Raw genomic sequence first — 22,500 nt, 5'->3', positions numbered from 1 at the left:
GTCTGGAGACAGCAGTCCGGGTCCATGCAGTCCGCTAGGCCGTCTACGTGTACGCACACACACACACACACACACACACACACACACACAGAGTAGAACAGTCTTAATGCTATGTACAATAGATAGCAATACTAACCAGACTACTGACTGTGTCTCATGTTCAGACATCATTTGAAACATTTTTAAATTATGCACCTATTTATTTATTTATTAGAAATATTTTATTAAAAAAATGATTTTCATTTAAGAATAGAATAAAAACAGCTGTAACATGCCTTCAACAAATATGCAACAAGCATTTTTTTTTAAACCGTGATCCAAGTTTTCTTTGTTTTGTTCAGCGTATAAAGGAAGAAAAAAAATCTCTTCCGGTCTCTCTCCGGAGTTTTCTGTACCCCGGTGTGTGTTAGCGCAGTGGAGCGAGAACAGAAAGCCTTCAGGTTCTCCATCGCTGGGGAAAATTCTACAAAAGTAGTGCCTTAGGAAGTACTGAGTCTCATTACATTTGAGACGTGACCCCCAGGGGGGAAGAGCGAGCAATAAGTGGGACAGCCTTAAACAGCGCACTATGCCTTATTCTCTCTCTCTGTCTTTCTGTCGTGCTTTTTCTTTCTCTCTCTCGCTCTCTCTCTCTCTCACACACACACACACACACGGAGCAAACAGCTGCTTAATGCTTTTTGTGGATCCGAGATGTGCCGCCCTGCAGGTAGGAGCGTAAACCTCCGCCATCCGTCACACTTAGTTTATAAAAAGCCCTGCGCACATATGGTGCCTCGCCGCTGGGGAATTGTAAAATAACACACACACACACACACACACACGCTAACCCTGATCAGTAGGAAACTAATTCCTTTTCTCCCTCCTGGGCCGTGTCCCATGTCCCGGTCCCACAGACCGAGTGTCTAACTGTTTGTTTTGCTTCGTCAGTCATCGGGTCCGTCCCGAATCATCAAACCCTCTTCGTGTGCGTCCTGGCCCCACTTTTACATCTCAAACCCATCCAAAATCAACACCACACTGTTCTGTGTGTGTGTGTGTGTGTGTGTGTGTGTGTGACAGAGAGCAGGCGCCCCGGCAGATGTGTGCACACTTCTTAGGGAGCTGTGTTTATTATGACATTCCTGGATGGCTGAAAAGCGTGTTTTTGCACTCGTCTAAATCCGGAGACGCGATACGGAGCAAACGGAAAGACATCCAAACGCTAATTAAGGATTAAAGTCAGGCTAAGATCCAAACGAGTGCCGAACCACACGGCGAAACGAAGCGACGCTGGCACCACACACTAACACCCCGTCTTCCCTCCCTCAGGTCCGAGTCTGAGACGGAGGGTATAAACTGTCACACTGGCCCTAAAACAGGAAGGACTGCCGCTTAATAGGGAGCCTATGGGCCCTGGGGAGCGGGAATGAGACACGAGTCCAGATCAGAGTTTAATCCTGATCCAGGCGTGCGTGCCAACCTCAGCCCCGGGCAACAGACACGTTTGTTTTCCTCACTAAAGACGGGGAGATGGACACACACACACACACACACACACACACACACACACACTTTAGGGTTTTTTCGTATCTTTTATGGCAGCGACTTTCCTGAAACGTCTGTCGGACTGCGAGGCATGGCGTCTCTCCCAGAACGCGTGTAATGAAGGATAGAGAGAGGGAAAGAAAGTCAGAGCGGAGGAGAAAGAAAAGTCTATAGGAAGTTGTTTAGACTGAGAGCGGGAGAGAGAGAAAGTAGAGAAGAGAAGAGAAGAGAAGGGAAGAGAAGGGAAATGATACGGGTGAAGAAAAGAAGAATTAGAGAGACGCTAGGGGAATAAAAAAACATAGACAGACAGAAAGAGAAAAAAAATAAGGAATGCGGAGGGAGAGAAAGAGAGAGGGAGGATGTGAGATGAAAACACAGAAGGAAAGGAAGGGTGGATTGTTGACAAGGATGCAAAAAAAAAGGGAACGAGAATTAAAAAACAGGGAAGGATAGTGAGAGAACGAGAAAGTAACGAATGGACAGACAGACAGACAGACAGACAGACAGACAGAAGGATAAAGGAGAAAGACTATTGTGAAGAAAGGAAGACAGACAGAGAGAAAAAACGAGAAAGAGAGGTACTGGGGGAATAAAGACAAAGACAGAAAGAGAAAAAATGGTGGGATGAGGAGAAAGAGAGGGAGGAAGCAAGACAAAAGTACAGAGAGAAATATGGGTGGAATGCTGTCAAGGACGGAAAGAGTAGGAAGAAAAAAGAGAGTGTAATGAACCATGGAGAGAGAGAGAGTGAGAGAGAGAGGGAGGAGTGTAAAGGAAGTTGTTCAGAGAGTGTGAGCAAGAGAGATAGAGGAAATGAATAAGAGAGGGTGAGAAGGAGAAAGAATAGGAGGACAGAGAGAGAAAACATAGAAAAAGATGATGCCTGGGGAATAAAAACAAGAACCGAGAGAAAGAGAAAGAAAATAAAAAAGAGGGATGCCAAGCAAGACAAAGAGCGAGATGAAAAGAGAGAGGCAGGATGAGAGGCAAATGTACAAGAGAGAAGGAAGGATGGAATATGCTGGGGGAATAAACATAAAGACAGAAAGAGAAAGAAAATAAAGAATGAGGGATGTGCGGAATGAGGGATGAGGAGATGGAGACCAAAAGAGAGAGAAAGACAAAAGTAAGTCAGAGAGTAAGAAAGAGAAACAATAGCAGAATCAACAGAAGACTAGAAAGAGAGAAAAAGAATGAGAGAAGACGAAGATGGAGCGCGAGAGAGAGAATTAATAGTGTAAAGAATATTGTGTAATGAAGGATGGAGAGAATGAGAAAGTAAGAAAGCAAGACAGCAAGATAGAATGCTGTAATGAAGAGTGTAATGAAGGATGGAGAGAGTGAAAGAAAGACAAGAGCGAGAAAGAGAGAGACAGAAGCAGCAAGAAAAAAACAGAAATAAAGACAAATATAAGAGAGTGAGACAAAAACAGAAAGAAAAAAGAGAGAAAAAAATCTGAGACCGTTGTTTAATTAAAAAAGTGAAAGAAAGAAAGAAAGAAAGAAAGAATAAAACTACTGTAATGACTATTAATGGACAGAGTGAAAGAAAAAGAAAGACAATGATAAAGAAAGAAAAAACAGAAAGAAAAGGGGAGAAGAAAGAGAAAGAAGAAGAAACGAGAAATCAAGAGGAAAGAAAGAGAAAGGAAAAGTAAGAAAGTGAGAGGAAGGAAAGAGGAAGTAATAGAGTAAGTGAGAGTGAAGAAAGAGAAAGAGAAAGAAAGTTAAAACAAAAGGGACAAGGCAGAAAAAGAAAGTAAAGCAGAAGGAAGGGAAAAGAAAGCGGAAGTGAGAGAAGAATGAAAAAGGAAAGTGAGAGGAAAGAAAGAGAAACAGAAAAGTAAAGTTAAAACGAGAGGGAAGAGAGAGATAGAGAACGAAAATGGAAGGGAAGAAAAAGAAAGTGAGATGTAAGAAAGAGAAAAAAGGAGTGAGAGGAAAGTAAGAGATGAAAAACAGAGAAACTGAGAGGAAGGAAAAAGAAAAGAAAGATAAAGATAAAAATAAAAGGGGAAGAGAACGATGAAAGAGAAAGAGACAGAAAAAAGAGAAGAAAGTGATAAAAGAAAGCGAGATGGAGGGAGAGAACATCTCCTGCACTCGTCTCAGATGTGGAGTAATAATAAATGAGGGAACTCCTGGTCACTGAAGATAATCACATGATTTATAGGTCATTAGGAAGGTGTTGTTTTTTTAATCAGCTCATCTTCAACACTTTATTAACTTTAATAAACACCTGAGCTCAGTGTTTCAGCAGGAAGATAATAAATTACTCTCTGTCCCTCAGCAGGTTCTCATGCTGGAACTATTGGACGATGAAGTGACTCCTGTTCTACCTTCTGTTCTCCCTGCACCTGTGTGTGAGATTGTGGAGAAGTTTCCAGAAGGTTCCCAACCAGAATGTTGGAGTTTGATGGTGTTTGAGAATGGTGGAGTGTATGATGGTGTTTGAGAATGGTGGAGTTTGATGGTGTTTGAGAATGGTGGAGTTTGATAGTGTTTGAGAATGGTGGAGTTTGATGGTGTTTGAGAATGTTGGAGTTTGATGGTGTTTGAGAATGTTGAAGTGTATGATGGTGTTTGAGAATGGTGGAGTTTGATGGTGTTTGAGAATGGTGGAGTGTATGATGGTGTTTGAGAATGGTGGAGTGTATGATGGTGTTTGAGAATGGTGGAGTGTATGATGGTGTTTGAGAATGGTGGAGTTTGATGGTGTTTGAGAATGGTGGAGTTTGATAGTGTTTGAGAATGGTGGAGTGTATGATGGTGTTTGAGAATGGTGGAGTTTGATGGTGTTTGAGAACGGTGGAGTGTATGATGGTGTTTGAGAATGGTGGAGTTTGATGGTGTTTGAGAATGTTGGAGTGTATGATGGTGTTTGAGAATGTTGGAGTTTGATGGTGTTTGAGAATGGTGGAGTGTATGATGGTGTTTGAGAATGGTGGAGTTTGATGGTGTTTGAGAATGGTGGAGTGTATGATGGTGTTTGAGAATGGTGGAGTTTGATGGTGTTTGAGAATGGTGGAGTGTATGATGGTGTTTGAGAATGGTGGAGTTTGATGGTGTTTGAGAATGGTGGAGTGTATGATGGTGTTTGAGAATGGTGGAGTTTGATGATGTTTGAGAATGGTGGAGTTTGATGGCGTTTGAGAATGGTGGAGTTTGATGGTGTTTGAGAATGGTGGAGTTTGATGATGTTTGAGAATGGTGGAGTTTGATGGTGTTTGAGAATGGTGGAGTTTGATGATGTTTGAGAATGGTGGAGTTTGATGGTGTTTGAGAATGGTGGAGTTTGATAGTGTTTGAGAATGGTGGAGTGTATGATGGTGTTTGAGAATGGTGGAGTTTGATGGTGTTTGAGAATGGTGGAGTTTGATGGTGTTTGAGAATGGTGGAGTGTATGATGGTGTTTGAGAATGGTGGAGTTTGATGGTGTTTGAGAATGGTGGAGTGTATGATGGTGTTTGAGAATGGTGGAGTGTATGATGGTGTTTGAGAATGGTGGAGTTTGATGATGTTTGAGAATGGTGGAGTTTGATAGTGTTTGAGAATGGTGGAGTTTGATGGTGTTTGAGAATGGTGGAGTTTGATGGTGTTTGAGAATGGTGGAGTGTATGATGGTGTTTGAGAATGGTGGAGTGTATGATGGTGTTTGAGAATGGTGGAGTTTGATGGTGTTTGAGAATGGTGGAGTTTGATGGTGTTTGAGAATGGTGGAGTTTGATGGTGTTTGAGAATGGTGGAGTTTGATGATGTTTGAGAATGGTGGAGTTTGATGGTGTTTGAGAATGGTGGAGTTTGATAGTGTTTGAGAATGGTGGAGTGTATGATGGTGTTTGAGAATGGTGGAGTTTGATGGTGTTTGAGAATGGTGGAGTTTGATGGTGTTTGAGAATGGTGGAGTGTATGATGGTGTTTGAGAATGGTGGAGTTTGATGGTGTTTGAGAATGGTGGAGTGTATGATGGTGTTTGAGAATGGTGGAGTGTATGATGGTGTTTGAGAATGGTGGAGTTTGATGATGTTTGAGAATGGTGGAGTTTGATAGTGTTTGAGAATGGTGGAGTTTGATGGTGTTTGAGAATGGTGGAGTTTGATGGTGTTTGAGAATGGTGGAGTGTATGATGGTGTTTGAGAATGGTGGAGTGTATGATGGTGTTTGAGAATGTTGGAGTGTATGATGGTGTTTGAGAATGGTGGAGTTTGATGGTGTTTGAGAATGGTGGAGTTTGATGATGTTTGAGAATGGTGGAGTTTGATGGTGTTTGAGAATGTTGGAGTTTGATGGTGTTTGAGAATGGTGGAGTGTATGATGGTGTTTGAGAATGGTGGAGTGTATGATGGTGTTTGAGAATGTTGGAGTGTATGATGGTGTTTGAGAATGTTGGAGTTTGATGGTGTTTGAGAATGGTGGAGTGTATGATGGTGTTTGAGAATGGTGAAGTGTATGATGGTGTTTGAGAATGGTGGAGTTTGATGGTGTTTGAGAATGGTGGAGTTTGATGGTGTTTGAGAATGGTGGAGTGTATGATGGTGTTTGAGAATGGTGGAGTTTGATGGTGTTTGAGAATGGTGGAGTGTATGATGGTGTTTGAGAATGGTGGAGTTTGATGGTGTTTGAGAATGGTGGAGTTTGATAGTGTTTGAGAATGGTGGAGTTTGATGGTGTTTGAGAATGTTGGAGTTTGATGGCGTTTGAGAATGGTGGAGTGTATGATGGTGTTTGAGAATGGTGGAGTTTGATGGTGTTTGAGAATGGTGGAGTGTATGATGGTGTTTGAGAATGGTGGAGTTTGATGGTGTTTGAGAATGTTGGAGTTTGATGGCATTTGAGAATGGTGGAGTGTATGATGGTGTTTGAGAATGGTGGAGTGTATGATGGTGTTTGAGAATGGTGGAGTTTGATGGTGTTTGAGAATGGTGGAGTTTGATGGTGTTTGAGAATGTTGGAGTTTGATGGTGTTTGAGAATGGTGGAGTTTGATGATGTTTGAGAATGGTGGAGTTTGATAGTGTTTGAGAATGGTGGAGTGTATGATGGTGTTTGAGAATGGTGGAGTTTGATGGTGTTTGAGAATGGTGGAGTGTATGATGGTGTTTGAGAATGGTGGAGTGTATGATGGTTTTTGAGAATGTTGGAGTTTGATGGTGTTTGAGAATGGTGGAGTTTGATGGTGTTTGAGAATGTTGGAGTTTGATGGCGTTTGAGAATGGTGGAGTTTGATAGTGTTTGAGAATGGTGGAGTTTGATGGTGTTTGAGAATGGTGAAGTGTATGATGGTGTTTGAGAATGGTGGAGTTTGATGGTGTTTGAGAATGGTGGAGTGTATGATGGTGTTTGAGAATGGTGGAGTGTATGATGGTTTTTGAGAATGTTGGAGTTTGATGGTGTTTGAGAATGGTGGAGTGTATGATGGTGTTTGAGAATGGTGAAGTGTATGATGGTGTTTGAGAATGGTGGAGTTTGATGGTGTTTGAGAATGGTGGAGTTTGATGGTGTTTGAGAATGGTGGAGTGTATGATGGTGTTTGAGAATGGTGGAGTTTGATGGTGTTTGAGAATGGTGGAGTGTATGATGGTGTTTGAGAATGGTGGAGTTTGATGGTGTTTGAGAACGGTGGAGTGTATGATGGTGTTTGAGAATGGTGGAGTTTGATGGTGTTTGAGAATGGTGAAGTGTATGATGGTGTTTGAGAATGGTGGAGTTTGATGGTGTTTGAGAATGGTGGAGTTTGATGGTGTTTGAGAATGTTGGAGTGTATGATGGTGTTTAAGAATGTTGGAGTTTGATGGTGTTTGAGAATGTTGGAGTTTGATGGTGTTTGAGAATATTGGAGTGTATGATGGTGTTTGAGAATGGTGGAGTTTGATGGTGTTTGAGAATGGTGGAGTTTGATGGTGTTTGAGAATGTTGGAGTGTATGATGGTGTTTAAGAATGTTGGAGTTTGATGGTGTTTGAGAATATTGGAGTGTATGATGGTGTTTGAGAATGGTGGAGTTTGATGGTGTTTGAGAATGGTGGGTTTGATGGTGTTTGAGAATGGTGGAGTGTATGATGGTGTTTGCGAATGTTGGAGTTTGATAGTGAATGTTTTTTTAGTGGTGAAACTGGACTTTGATGGATGATGTTGATGTTTTAATGGTGAATGTTATGTTATGATTGTAAACTGTGGTGTTTGATGAGAAATATGTTGGATATGTTGGTGTTTGATGTTAATTGTCACTGCTTGATGTTGAAGGTTGGTGTTTGAGAGTGATTGTTACTGTTTGATAGCAAAAAAGTTGGTCATTGACTTTTAACAACAACTGACAACATTTTGCATTAACTACTGACTTTGACCAAATGTTAGATACTCTTTTTAAACTGAAACACACACACACACATACACACATACACACACATACACACCTCCTTCGTTGTCCTTGCCATCTGCGCAGAGGGTTTCCATGGCGACGTCACAGCCAGCCCCCCTCCAGCCAGGCTGGCAAACACAGTGCCAACCGTTCTGATCCAGAGTGCAGCGGCCATTACTGTTACACAGACCTGGGCATCCCTCTGCAGAAACACACACACACACACGCACACACAGGGTTTTACACACACACACAGTTGTTAAACACAAAAATACAGGAGGGCTTCTGGGTGTGTGTGGGGGGGTTAAAGAACTTAGACACACACACACATATATATATTCACATGTATATGTATTCTGATGTTTAGTGTGAAAAGTGTGTGTGCGTGTGTGCGTGCATGCGTGTGTGTGTGTGTTTGTGTGTGTGTGCATGTGTGCGTGTGTAACATAGATGAGCAGAACTCTGAAAAGATATACATTCATATAGTTGCAAAATGAGAGCGGTCTAAAGTCAAAAGCTGAACACAGAGTGACACTGGACTTCTCACAGGCCTTGTGAGACGCACAACAGCTGTAAATTCACATGAACGTTTAAAAAAAACCCTCTTCCTCCTCCTCCTCCTCCTCCTCCTCCTCCTCATCATCTTCCTCACACTCTCAGCAAAACCTCAGAGACTTTGGTCACTCAAATTATAATGAAATTACTTCAATTTTAGAATCCAAATAAAAACATTTAAAAATAATGGCAGTTCCACAATGAGCAACACACTGGGTCTTTTAGAGGAGCGTTTAACGATAGGAAATAAATTTAGAAGAATAAAAATACAAATAAAAGAAAGAACGCAAACAAGAATCTATCTATATGTCTGTCTGCCTATCTGTCTGTATGTATGCATGTGCGTCTGTCTGTCTCTCTATCTCTCTTTCTGTATACCTGTCTGTCTGTCTCTCTGTCTGTCTGTTCATGTGTCTGTCTGTCTCTCTATCTCTCTTTCTGTATACCTGTCTGTCTGTCTCTCTGTCTGTCTGTTCATGTGTCTGTCTGTCTCTCTATCTCTCTTTCTGTATACCTGTCTGTCTGTCTCTCTGTCTGTCTGTTCATGTGTCTGTCTGTCTCTCTATCTCTCTTTCTGTATACCTGTCTGTCTGTCTCTCTGTCTGTCTGTTCATGTGTCTGTCTGTCTCTCTATCTCTCTTTCTGTATACCTGTCTGTCTGTCTCTCTGTCTGTCTGTTCATGTGTCTGTCTGTCTCTCTATCTCTCTTTCTGTATACCTGTCTGCCTATCTGTCTGTATGTATGTATGTGCGTCTGTCTGTCTCTCTATCTCTCTTTCTGTATACCTGTCTGTCTGTCTCTCTGTCTGTCTGTTCATGTGTCTGTCTGTCTCTCTATCTCTCTTTCTGTATACCTGTCTGTCTGTCTCTCTGTCTGTCTGTTCATGTGTCTGTCTGTCTCTTTATCTCTCTTTCTGTATACCTGTCTGTCTGTCTCTCTGTCTGTCTGTTCATGTGTCTGTCTGTCTCTCTATCTCTCTTTCTGTATACCTGTCTGTCTGTCTCTCTGTCTGTCTGTTCATGTGTCTGTCTGTCTCTTTATCTCTCTTTCTGTATACCTGTCTGTCTGTCTCTCTGTCTGTCTGTTCATGTGTCTGTCTGTCTCTCTATCTCTCTTTCTGTATACCTGTCTGTCTGTCTCTCTGTCTGTCTGTTCATGTGTCTGTCTGTCTCTTTATCTCTCTTTCTGTATACCTGTCTGTCTGTCTCTCTGTCTGTCTGTTCATGTGTCTGTCTGTCTCTTTATCTCTCTTTCTGTATACCTGTCTGCCTATCTGTCTATCTGTATGCATGTGTGTCTGTCTGGCTCTTTTTCACTCTTTCTGTATACCTGTCTGTCAGTCTGTCTTTCTGTTTGTGTTTGTCTGCACATCTGTCTATATCATGTCTCTGCCTGTCTGTCTGTTTGTTTGTCTGTCTTTCTGTCTCACTGTGTGTCTGTCTCTTTCTCTGCCTCTCTGTATTTTTCCCTGTCTGTCTCACTTTCTCTGTTTATCCCTAAATCTGTCTGCCTCTCTCTCTCTCTGCCTATCTGCCTGTCTGTCTGTCTGTCTGTCTGTCTGTGTGTATTTGGGAGAGAGTTGAAGTCAGTTGTACAGCTGCATCCATGTGAAGCTACAGCACACAGACAGAGATAAAGAGATAAACAAACTCCAGGCAGAAAGTATATTGAGATCTGATGACACCTCCATCATCATACTTTCTGCCTGGGGTGCATTCTGCTGCCCCATGTGGGGGTAGGGGGTGGATTCAGGTGAAGAGGGGCAGAGGGGTGAGAACAGGAGCAGCAGTAAGAACTGACCGACACAGACCGGGGTTCAGGCTACAGTATGCACATGAAGAGCATCAAAGGTGTGTGTGGGGGTAAGAATGTGTGTGTGTGTGTGTGTGTGTGTTGACTGGTCAAGACAAACAAAGATGGGAGGTGACCAGGTAAGGAAGGACCAACATTGAGGACACGCAGACACCGTGCTTTACAGACAGGAAGGAGAAAGAAAGAAAGAAAGAAAGAAAAACAATCCAAACAAGAAATAAAAAGACAAAGAAGTAAAAAAAAATGGACAGAAGAAAAATAAAAAGAAAGAAAGAAACCAGAAAAAGGAGTGACAGACAGAAGAAAAAAAAAGAAAGAAAGAAAAACAAGAACAAGAAAAAGAGGTATGACAGAAAGAAAGAAAAACAAGAATTAAAAACACAGGGAAGTAAAAACAATAGACAGAAGAAAAATAAAAGAAGAAAGAAAGAAAGAAAGACAGAGGGATTGCTTAGAGAACAATGTCCCTGGGACTTGGGCTTTACCTTTAAATCCTATCCTCTCTCCTATCATGGGGCCGGGAGGAAGGAAGGACAAAACCGGGAAAGAAAAGCAACAAAAAAACAAAAAAGTTCTGAGCACTTGAGTCCAGGACATTAAAGAGTGACATACAGACAAGAGGGAGAGAGAGCGAGAGAGAGAGAGAGAGAGAGACAGACAGACAGACAGACAGACAGACAGAGAGAGGGAGAGAGAGAGACAGACAGAGACAGACAGAGAGAGAGAGAGAGACAGAGAGAGACAGCGAGAGAGACAGAGAGAGAGAGACATACAGAGAGAGAGAAACACAGAGAGAGAGAGTCCGAGAGAGAGACAGACAGAGAGACAGAGAGAGAGACAGACAGAGACAGACAGAGAGAGAGACAAACAGAGAGAGAGAGACAGTGAGAGAGACAGAGAGAGACAGTGAGAGAGAGACAGCGAGAGAGAGACGGGGGGGAGAAGAGATAGACGAAGACACTCGGGGTGCTCAGGGGTGGAGGGCCGATTAAAGGTTCATCATCAACAACAACAACAACAACAACAACAACAAGAAGGAGTTACACTTTTATATGTGTTTAAATCATCAGTACTGTTTATAAATCACAGCATTACTGCAACACGACTCATAAAACCTCGAGAGACACAGACGAGGAGAGAAGAGAAGCAGGGGTGATGAAAAACAAGGCTGAAAATAAATAAATAAATAAGTAAACAAATAAATAATAATAATAAAATGCAGGTGTTAGGTTCTCATTCAGGATATTATTATGTTGCTCATGTTGGATTCATGTGTTTTTACATCCTTCAATTTTAATAACTGAAGAAAATTACTGGTCTTAATAACCTGAAACTGTCAACTGACCTGACCAGCAAAAAATAAAGAAATATAATATAATCATATACCTTTTCTAAATATTTCAAACATATATAAAACATATCATTATCATAATTTAATGATTTTTTAAGGCTTATCATTTCACATATCCACACAAACTACACTGTGAGTAATATAATAATTATTATTACATATTAATATGAATATATTATAATAATTATTATTACATATCAATATGAATATATTATAATATATTATAATAATTATTGTTGGTGATTTTTTATTTGCAAAAATATTTTTTGTATTTCCTATTATATTTAAATTTTGCTGATTTTTTTTTTAAACATTTGAAAAAACAAATAAATCTTTTATCCTTTATTAATTAATAAATCGTGTCTTAGCAACTGTAACTAGGGACTGTCACCGCCGTGCTTGAGTTTATATTGATATTATATTTATATCAGAGCGTTATTAAACCTCAATCCAATAATTTCCTTCTCCAAACCCCACCCCCTAAAACTTGATCGACCAATCACAGCTTAGCAAAAGTAACTAGGTAGTGACACCTCTGTGCTTGGGCTTTTTTGGGGCTTTTTTTGGGGAGAGGCCGAGGGATAAAGGTTTGATATGAATGTTACTAATTATTTTTATCTTAAATTAATTGGAATTTTAATACAATATAGTCGATTTATAAATACCTATGTCTGCAGTAGAGTTAGGTGACCGCTAAAATAAAACCAGTTCATGGATGACACAGATACTTGACTAGCTCCTGATCCTAGGGTGTGTGTGTGTGTGTATGTGTGTGTGTGTGTGTGTGTGTGTGTGCATGCCAGGGAACGCCCTGCTCAGCAAATTGGGGACGTTTGCCAAGGAGAACGCAGAGGACACGGTCTCACATTTCTGACAGTCCAAAAGAGAGATGAGGATGAAAAATCACAGAAATGCTGCAACGAATAATACGCAAAGGAAAGAAAAAGAGAGAAAGATAGATATAGAAAGAGAGAGAGAGAGGGCGAGAAAATGAGGGACAACGAAAGATTGAAGAGAATGAGAGAAAGTAGAGGTTATTAATGTGTCATCAAAATGTCACAAAGAGCTGAACGGGGACACAAAAGGTACAGCGGAAGAGAGGAAGAGAAGACACAGTACCTTGGACATACGTCTCCGGGTGAGCTTCAGAGGAAAAGAGAGAGAGAGAGAGAGAGAGAGAGAGTGTAAAGGTTTAAAAAAGCAGGTAAAGAGGTTAAGACAGGGATTATTTATATAGGACCAGGACTAATAGTCTTCATACGTCTCTCTCTCTCACACACATGCACACACACACACACACACACACAGGAGTAAATGGAGCAAAGTTGACAGCGCTGCTGGGAAACGGCTAAATGTGTGTCCTATTTTGAAGCGTAGTGTGGCGTATGTGTCCTTATTAAGTGTTACCAAAAAACCCAGTGTGTCATCAAGGCAACCACTATAGCTGCTTTTATTTAATTTTATATACAAAATGCTGTTAAATTAGTACCATTATCCTGAGCGTGAGGCATGGTACAACATCAACATCACTCATGACCTTACGATTAAAAATGGTTTGCCATACTTTTATTTAATATTTTAAAGAGAGGATATCTTTTTATTTTATATCCACCAACCCCCCCAACCCCCCAACCCCCCAAACAAACAAACAAACAAACAAACAAACAAAAAAACAGCAACTGTGGGTTAAATGTAAATGTTTGATTTAAGTCAAAACATTTTTGTTGGCCAGGATGTCCCGATTAACTAGAGGACGAGACTTTTATGATCGTTAGGCAAACACAACCAGAGAGATAGAAAATAAATGTCTGTGTCCAGGATTAAATTGAAGACAGTATTCTGTGTTAGACAAAAAAATAATCAACACACTCTGACCAATCAGAAACCAGAATTCAACGTTTCGGCGAGTGTTTGGTGTGTGCTTTGTGAGAATTTGGTGTGTATTTAGTAAAAGTGTGGTGCACTTGGTAATAGTTTGGTGTGTGTTTGGTAATAGTTTAGTGTGTGTTTGGTAAGAGTTTGGTGAGTGTTTCGTAAGAGTTTGGTGTGTGTTTCGTAAGAGTTTGGTAAGAGTTTGGTGAGTGTTTGGTAATAGTTTTGATAAGAGTTTGGTAATAGTTTGGTGAGTGTTTGGTAAGAGTTTGGTAGTAGTTTGGTGTGTGTTTGGTAATAGTTTTGATAAGAGTTTGGTAAGAGTTTGGTGAGTGTTTGGTAATAGTTTGGTGAGTGTTTGGTAAGAGTTTGGTGTGTGTTTGGTAATAGTTTGGTAGTAGTTTGGTGTGTGTTTGGTAATAGTTTTGATAAGAGTTTGGTAATAGTTTGGTGAGTGTTTGGTAAGAGTTTGGTGAGTGTTTGGTAATAGTTTGGTAGTAGTTTGGTGTGTGTTTGGTAATAGTTTTGATAAGAGTTTGGTAATAGTTTGGTGAGTGTTTGGTAAGAGTTTGGTAAGAGTTTGGTGAGTGTTTGGTAAGAGTTTGGTGTGTGTTTGGTAATAGTTTGGTAGTAGTTTGGTGTGTGTTTGGTAATAGTTTTGATAAGAGTTTGGTAATAGTTTGGTGAGTGTTTGGTAAGAGTTTGGTGTGTGTTTGGTAATAGTTTGGTAGTAGTTTGGTGTGTGTTTGGTAATAGTTTTGATAAGAGTTTGGTAATAGTTTGGTGAGTGTTTGGTAAGAGTTTGGTGTGTGTTTGGTAATAGTTTGGTAGTAGTTTGGTGTGTGTTTGGTAATAGTTTTGATAAGAGTTTGGTAATAGTTTGGTGAGTGTTTGGTAAGAGTTTGGTGTGTGTTTGGTAATAGTTTGGTAGTAGTTTGGTGTGTGTTTGGTAATAGTTTTGATAAGAGTTTGGTAATAGTTTGGTGAGTGTTTGGTAAGAGTTTGGTAAGAGTTTGGTGTGTGTTTGGTAAGAGTTTGGTGTGTGTTTGGTAATAGTTTGGTGTGTGTTTGGTAATAGTTTGGTGAGTGTTTGGTAATAGTTTGGTGTGTGTTTGGTAAGAGTTTGGTGTGTGTTTGGTAATAGTTTGGTGTGTGTTTGGTAATATTTTGGTAATAGTTTGGTGAGTGTTTGGTAATAGTTTGGTGAGTGTTTGGTAATAGTTTGGTAATAGTTTGGTGAGTGTTGGGTAAGAGGTTGGTAAGAGTTTGGTATGTGTTTGGTAAGAGTTTGGTGTGTGTTTGGTAAGAGTTTGGTAACAGTTTGGTGTGTGTTTGGTAATAGTTTGGTGTGTGTTTGGTAATAGTTTGGTGAGTGTTTGGTAAGAGTTTGGTATGTGTTTGGTAAGAGTTTGGTGTGTGTTTGGTAAGAGTTTGGTAACAGTTTGGTGTGTGTTTGGTAATAGTTTGGTGTGTGTTTGGTAAGAGTTTGGTAAGAGTTTGGTGAGTGTTTGGTAAGAGTTTGGTGAGTGTTTGGTAATAGTTTGGTGTGTGTTTGGTAATAGTTTGGTGAGTGTTTGGTAAGAGTTTGGTATGTGTTTGGTAAGAGTTTGGTGTGTGTTTGGTAAGAGTTTGGTAACAGTTTGGTGTGTGTTTGGTAATAGTTTGGTAAGAGTTTGGTGAGTGTTTGGTAAGAGTTTGGTGAGTGTTTGGTAAGAGTTTGGTAATAGTTTGGTGTGTGTTTGGTAATAGTTTTGATAAGAGTTTGGTAATAGTTTGGTGAGTGTTTGGTAAGAGTTTGGTGAGTGTTTGGTAATAGTTTGGTGAGTGTTTGGTAATAGTTTGGTGAGTGGTAAGAGTTTGGTGAGTGTTTGGTAAGAGTTTGGTGAGTGTTTGGTAAGAGTTTGGTGAGTGTTGGGTAATAGTTTGGTGAGTGTTTGCATATCAGTGATGTGTGGCTGGTGTGGCAGGTTTTCATTCCAGCTAAACAGAAGGCACACCTGAGTCTACTGAAAGCCAAGATAAACCGATTAAACAGGTGGAATCAGGTGTGGCTCCTACTAGATTGGAATGACAACATGCAGCCACACCGGCCCTTCGCTTATAAGATTGGACGCACCTAGTCTATATATGGGTGTGGCTGCCTGACTATCTGTCTGTCTTCCTGTCTGTCTGTCTTCCTGTCTACACACCAGTGAAGTCACTTCAAGGTTTTTTGCAAATGAGAAAATTAACAGATGCCCCTGTGTGAAAACTTTGTGTGTGTGTGTGTGTGTGTGTGTGTGTGTGTGTGTGTGCGTGCGTGCGTGCGTGCACGCGCGAATGCGTGTGTGATGTATAAAGAGCGCTGTGTGTAGGTAATGAATAGTGACAGGGCACTGGGAGGTGTCACACACACAGTCTCACACACACACCCACACACACTATCACAGCAGATTGAAAGTCACCGGCGGTCACATACACACACACACACACACACACACACACACAAACACAGCGGTGCAGTGACACAGCTTCATTATTCACACACCACATGATGGGGTTTGTGTGTGTGTGTGTGTGTGTGTGTGTGTGTGTGTAGGTTATGAAAACTCTGAAAACTACAGAAACACCATCAGACATGAATTTGAGCACTGGAGTCAAACATTCAAAGAAGGAGAGAGAGAGAGAGAGAGAGAGAGAGAGAGAGAGATTATTTATTTCTTTATTTAATTGTTTGTTTGTTTTTAGAATTTAGTTTGGAAATTAGAGTTAAGTTTCTGATACACTGTTCATAATGTATCTTTTATTTTTAATACAATTTAAACTAGTTTATTTATTTATTTATTTTATCATAAATTGGACAATTTTTTAAATTAAAGTGCGGTCAGTGACGTTTGGTGTAAAACACGACCGACAGGCAGAGGTATATTTAGATATGGAATATTAGACCCTGTCAGTGTGTGTGTGTGTGTGTGTGTGTGTGTGTGTGTGTGTGTAATAAAGAGTGATGATGCAAGGGTGTGGAGGAGATGTGACAGTGGACAAACTGTGAAGGAGCTAATGAGTGTGTAGGAGTGAGGGGACAGGGAAGGTCGCACAACACACACACACACACACACACACACACACACACACACAGAGAAACTCCTTACATCAGCTTGACAAAGATGATGTATTAGTAACCATAATTCTTACACTCTATCCCTCTCACACACACACACGCGCGCGTAGACACACACTTTATTTATTTATTTATCCGGTAGAAAGGTGAAATAAGACAGAGTGCTGGTGTAACCTTCACCCAAAGTGACTTTACCGATCTATAAGCCTTATTAATGCCAAATGTGTGCAGTGATACAGAGACAGGGGGCCCACACACACACACACACACACACACACACACACACTATTTATTTATTTATTTATTTATTTATTTATTTATCATTTACACCACAGCGCTGTACAGTTCTGGATTCTGATTGGTCAGCTCTGACAGTAGTGCAGGTTTTCATTAATGCGCTCACTCTGATGCGTTATCGTTTCTATAGTAACCGCTCATTCTTTCTTTCTTTCTTTCTCATGAATTGATTAATAAAATTCTTGTGTGTAACAGGCAACTGTATGTGTAGACTGTATTTACAGGTATGTGTATGTGTTTATATCTATAATATTTAGAGATGTGAATGTGTGTGTGTGTGTGTGTGTGTCTATAATATTTAGAGATGTGAATGTGTGTGTGTATGTGTGTGTGTGTATAATATTTAGATGTGAATGTGTGTGTGTATTATAATATTGAGAGATGTGACTGTGTGTGTGTGTGTATAATATTTAGAGATGTGAATGTGTGTGTGTGTGTGTGTGTGTGTGTATAATATTTAAAGATGTGTATGTGTGTGTGTGTATAATATTTAGATGTGAATGTGTGTGTGTGTGTATAATATTTAGAGATGTGAATGTGTGTGTGTGTGTGTGTATAATATTTAAAGATGTGTATGTGTGTGTGTGTGTGTGTGTGTGTGTGTATAATATTTAGAGATGTGAATGTGTGTGTGTGTGTGTGTGTGTGTATAATATTTAAAGATGTGTGTGTGTGTGTGTGTGTGTGTGTGTATAATATTTAGAGATGTGACTGTGTGTGTGTGTGTGTCTATAATATTTAGAGATGTGAATGTGTGTGTGTGTGTGTATAATATTTAAAGATGTGTATGTGTGTGTGTGTGTATAATATTTAGAGATGTGAATGTGTGTGTGTGTGTGTATAATATTTAAAGATGTGTATGTGTGTGTGTGTGTGTGTGTGTATAATATTTAAAGATGTGTATGTGTGTGTGTGTGTGTGTGTATAATATTTAAAGATGTGTATGTGTGTGTGTGTGTGTGTGTATAATATTTAGAGATGTGACTGTGTGTGTGTGTCTATAATATTTAGAGATGTGAATATGTGTGTGTGTGTCTATAATATTTAGAGATGTGAATATGTGTGTGTGTGTCTATAATATTTAGAGATGTGAATATGTGTGTGTGTGTCTATAATATTTAGAGATGAGACTGTGTGTGTGTGTGTGTATAATATTTAGAGATGTGTATGTGTGTGTGTGTGTGTGTGTGTGTGTGTGTGTGTAATATTTAGAGATGTGAATGTAAATGTGTGTGTGTGTATAATATTTAGAGATGTGTATGTGTGTGTGTGTGTGTGTGTCTATAATATTTAGAAATGTGACTGTGTGTGTGTGTGTGTATAATATTTAGAGATGTGACTGTGTGTGTGTGTGTCTATAATATTTAGAAATGTGAATGTGTGTGTGTGTGTGTATAATATTTAGAGATGTGACTGTGTGTGTGTGTGTGTGTGTGTGTGTGTATAATATTTAGAGATGTGACTGTGTGTGTGTGTGTGTGTGTGTGTGTGTATAATATTTAGAAATGTGAATGTGTGTGTGTGTGTGTGTGTGTGTGTGTATAATATTTAGAGATGTGAATGTGTGTGTGTGTGTATAATATTTAGAGATGTGAATATGTGTGTGTGTGTGTGTGTATAATATTTAGAGATGTGTATGTGGGTGTGTGTGTGTATAATATTTAGAAATGTGAATGTGTGTGTGTGTATAATATTTAGAAATGTGAATGTGTGTGTGTGTGTGTGTATAATATTTAGAGATGTGACTGTGTGTGTGTGTGTGTGTGTGTCTATAATATTTAGAGATGTGACTGTGTGTGTGTGTATAATATTTAGAGATGCGAATATGTGTGTGTGTGTGTGTGTGTGTGTATCTATAATATTTAGAAATGTGAATGTGTGTGTGTGTGTGTATAATATTCAGAGATGTGACTGTGTGTGTGTGTGTGTGTCTATAATATTTAGAGATGTGAATGTGTGTGTGTGTGTATATATAATATTCAGAGATGTGAATGTGTGTGTGTGTGTGTGTGTGTGTGTGTATCTATAATATTTAGAGATGTGACTGTGTGTGTGTGTGTATAATATTTAGAGATGTGAATGTGTATCTATAATATTTAGAGATGTGTATATGTGTGTATCTATAATATTTAGAATTGTGAATGTGTGTGTGTGTATAATATTTAGAGATGTGAATGTGTGTGTGTGTGTGTGTGTATAATATTTAGAGATGTGAATGTGTGTGTGTGTGTGTGTATAATATTTAGCGATGTGACTGTGTGTGTGTGTGTGTATAATATTTAGCGATGTGACTGTGTGTGTGTGTGTGTGTATGTGTTTATATCTATAATATTTAGAGATGTGAATATGTGTGTGTGTGTGTATCTATAATATTTAGAGATGTGACTGTGTCTGTGTGTGTGTGTCTATAATATTTAGAGATGTGAATATGTGTGTGTGTGTGTGTATAATATTTAGAGATGTGACTGTGTGTGTGTGTGTGTGTGTCTATAATATTTAGAGATGTGAATGTGTGTGTGTGTGTGTGTATAATATTTAGAGATGTGTGTGTGTGTGTATAATATTTAGAGATGTGAATGTGTGTGTGTGTGTGTGTATAATATTTAGAGATGTGTGTGTGTGTGTATAATATTTAGAGATGTGAATGTGTGTGTGTGTGTGTATAATATTTAGCGATGTGACTGTGTGTGTGTGTGTGTGTGTGTGTGTGTGTGTGTATCTATAATATTTAGAGATGTGACTGTGTGTGTGTGTGTGTGTGTGTGTGTCTATAATATTTAGAGATGTGAATGTGTGTGTGTGTGTGTGTGTGTGTGTGTATAATATTTAGAGATGTGAATGTGTGTGTGTGTGTGTGTGTGTATAATATTTAGAGATGTGACTGTGTGTGTGTGTGTGTGTGTGTGTGTGTGTGTGTGTGTATAATATTTAAAGATGTGTATGTGTGTGTGTCTATAATATTTAGAGATGTGAATGTGCGTGTGTGTGTGTGTATAATATTTAGCGATGTGACTGTGTGTGTGTGTGTGTGTGTGTGCATAATATTTAGAGATGTGACTGTGTGTGTGTGTGTGTGTATAATATTTAGAGATGTGACTGTGTGTGTGTGTGTGTATAATATTTAGAGATGTGAATGTGTGTGTGTGTGTGTGTGTGTGTGTGTCTATAATACTTAGAGATGTGAATGTGTGTGTGTGTGTGTGTATAATATTTAGAAATGTGAATGTGTGTGTGTGTGTGTCTATAATATTTAGAAATGTGAATGTGTGTGTGTATAATATTTAGAGATGTGAATGTGTGTGTGTGTGTGTGTGTGTGTATAATATTTAGAGATGTGAATGTGTGTGTGTGTGTGTGTGTATAATATTTAGAAATGTGAATGTGTGTGTGTGTATAATATTTAGAGATGTGAATGTGTGTGTGTGTGTGTGTGTATAATATTTAGAGATGTGACTGTGTGTGTGTGTGTGTGTGTGTGTATAATATTTAGCGATGTGACTGTGTGTGTGTGTGTGTGTGTCTATAATATTTAGAGATGTAAATGTGTGTGTGTGTGTGTGTGTGTATAATATTTAGTGATGTGACTGTGTGTGTGTGTGTGTATAATATTTAGAGATGTGAATATGTGTGTGTGTGTCTATAATATTTAGCGATGTGACTGTGTGTGTGTGTGTGTGTGTGTCTATAATATTTAGAGATGTGACTGTGTGTGTGTGTGTGTGTGTATAATATTTAGTGATGTGACTGTGTGTGTGTGTGTGTATAATATTTAGAGATGTGAATATGTGTGTGTGTGTCTATAATATTTAGAGATGTGACTGTGTGTGTGTGTGTGTATAATATTTAGTGATGTGACTGTGTGTGTGTGTGTGTATAATATTTAGAGATGTGAATATGTGTGTGTGTGTGTATAATATTTAAAGATGTGTGTGTGTGTGTGTGTGTGTGTGTATAATATTTAGTGATGTGACTGTGTGTGTGTGTGTGTATAATATTTAGAGATGTGAATATGTGTGTGTGTGTGTATAATATTTAGTGATGTGACTGTGTGTGTGTGTGTGTATAATATTTAGAGATGTGAATATGTGTGTGTGTGTGTATAATATTTAGAGATGTGACTGTGTGTGTGTGTGTGTATAATATTTAGCGATGTGAATGTGTGTGTGTGTGTGTGTGTATAATATTTAGCGATGTGACTGTGTGTGTGTGTGTGTATAATATTTAGAGATGTGAATATGTGTGTGTGTGTGTGTGTGTATAAATTTTTAGAGATGTGACTGTGTGTGTGTGTGCGTGTGTGTGTATAATATTTAGCGATGTGAATGTGTGTGTGTGTGTGTGTGTATAATATTTAGCGATGTGACTGTGTGTGTGTGTGTGTATAATATTTAGAGATGTGAATATGTGTGTGTGTGTGTGTGTGTATAAATTTTTAGAGATGTGACTGTGTGTGTGTGTGCGTGTGTGTGTATAATATTTAGAGATGTGAATATGTGTGTGTGTGTGTGTGTGTGTGTGTGTGTGTGTATAATATTTAGCGATGTGACTGTGTGTGTGTGTATAATATTTAGAGATGTGAATATGTGTGTGTGTGTGTGTGTGTGTGTGTGTGTGTAATATTTAGCGATGTGACTGTATGTGTGTGTGTGTGTGTATAATATTTAGAGAATGTGTGTGGTGATGATGGTGGAGGTGGTGAGCCTGATCTGACTGAGCTGTGAAAGCTGAAGGAAATGTCAGATATAACAATCCACAAAGGTCACTGAGCTCAGGACGAGGCAGAACACACACACACACACACACACACACACACACACACACACACAGAGGGAGGAGAGGAGTGCCATGACAGTGAGGTTAAAATGGACAGCACACCACTGAGTCTATTGAGTCTAAATGTGTGTGTGTGTATGTGTGTGTGTGTGTGTGTGTGTGTGTGTGTGTGTGTGCATGTGTGTGTGTTTGTGTCTTACCCACGGTGCAGTGCTCTCCAGTCCAGCCCTGATGACACTCACACTTGCCGTCTTTGCAGGTTCCGTGTTCGGTGCAGCGCGGGTGACACGCCTTCACGTCACACACTGCCCCGGTCCAGCCTTCCTCACAGCGGCAGCTCCCGCCCATACACACTCCGTGAGTGCCGCAGTCCACCGCACACACCTCTGCACACACACACACACACACACAAAAGATATAATAAAAGTGATATGCTAGGTCACTGACAAAGGCTTATTTCACTCACGATGTCTGGTTTGTCTCTGTAACACACTCTCATACCCTAATCCACCCACCCACCCACACACACACACACACACACACGCACACATACACACACATACACACACCAACCCACACACATACACACACACACTGCGCGAGAGGCAGAGGTCAAATACTTCAAACCCATTATGTCGAACTTATCAGCTTGGAGAGAAAACACACTCTGTGGAATCGTGCTGTGCGTACGGGTCTGACTAACCTCGCCAAACACACCATAACACTGACAGCTCTCAACCCCGCCTGACCCCACCATGTGTGTGTGTGTATGTGTGTGTGTGTGTGGGAGGACTGTAAAGTTGGCTCCAAAATTCTGAATGCACTCCCATGAGCTGTTCTATCACACAGAGTA

At 39.7% G+C, this 22,500-nt stretch overlaps 1 protein-coding gene across 5 annotated transcripts in view; it reads right to left on the bottom strand.

The window, feature by feature from the left end:
* LOC128606122 (teneurin-3) overlaps positions 1–22,500 on the bottom strand; it is a 430,029-nt gene that overhangs the window by 86,673 nt on the left and 320,856 nt on the right. For all 5 annotated transcript variants that reach the window (XM_053622151.1, XM_053622152.1, XM_053622153.1 and 2 more), the window contains 3 exons: positions 21,848–22,033; positions 7,942–8,088; positions 1–43 (listed from right to left, as the gene is read on the bottom strand). The exon at positions 1–43 is cut by the window's left edge and continues 174 nt beyond it. In XM_053622151.1, the coding sequence (XP_053478126.1) occupies positions 1–43; positions 7,942–8,088; positions 21,848–22,033 (376 nt within the window). The remainder of the gene's footprint in view (positions 44–7,941; positions 8,089–21,847; positions 22,034–22,500) is intronic.

The sequence above is a fragment of the Ictalurus furcatus genome, chromosome 3 (genome assembly GCF_023375685.1).
Source record: "Ictalurus furcatus strain D&B chromosome 3, Billie_1.0, whole genome shotgun sequence".
Classification (NCBI taxonomy): domain Eukaryota; kingdom Metazoa; phylum Chordata; class Actinopteri; order Siluriformes; family Ictaluridae; genus Ictalurus; species Ictalurus furcatus.
Note: the sequence above shows the minus strand (reverse complement) of the source record. Positions and strands in the feature narration are given on the sequence as shown.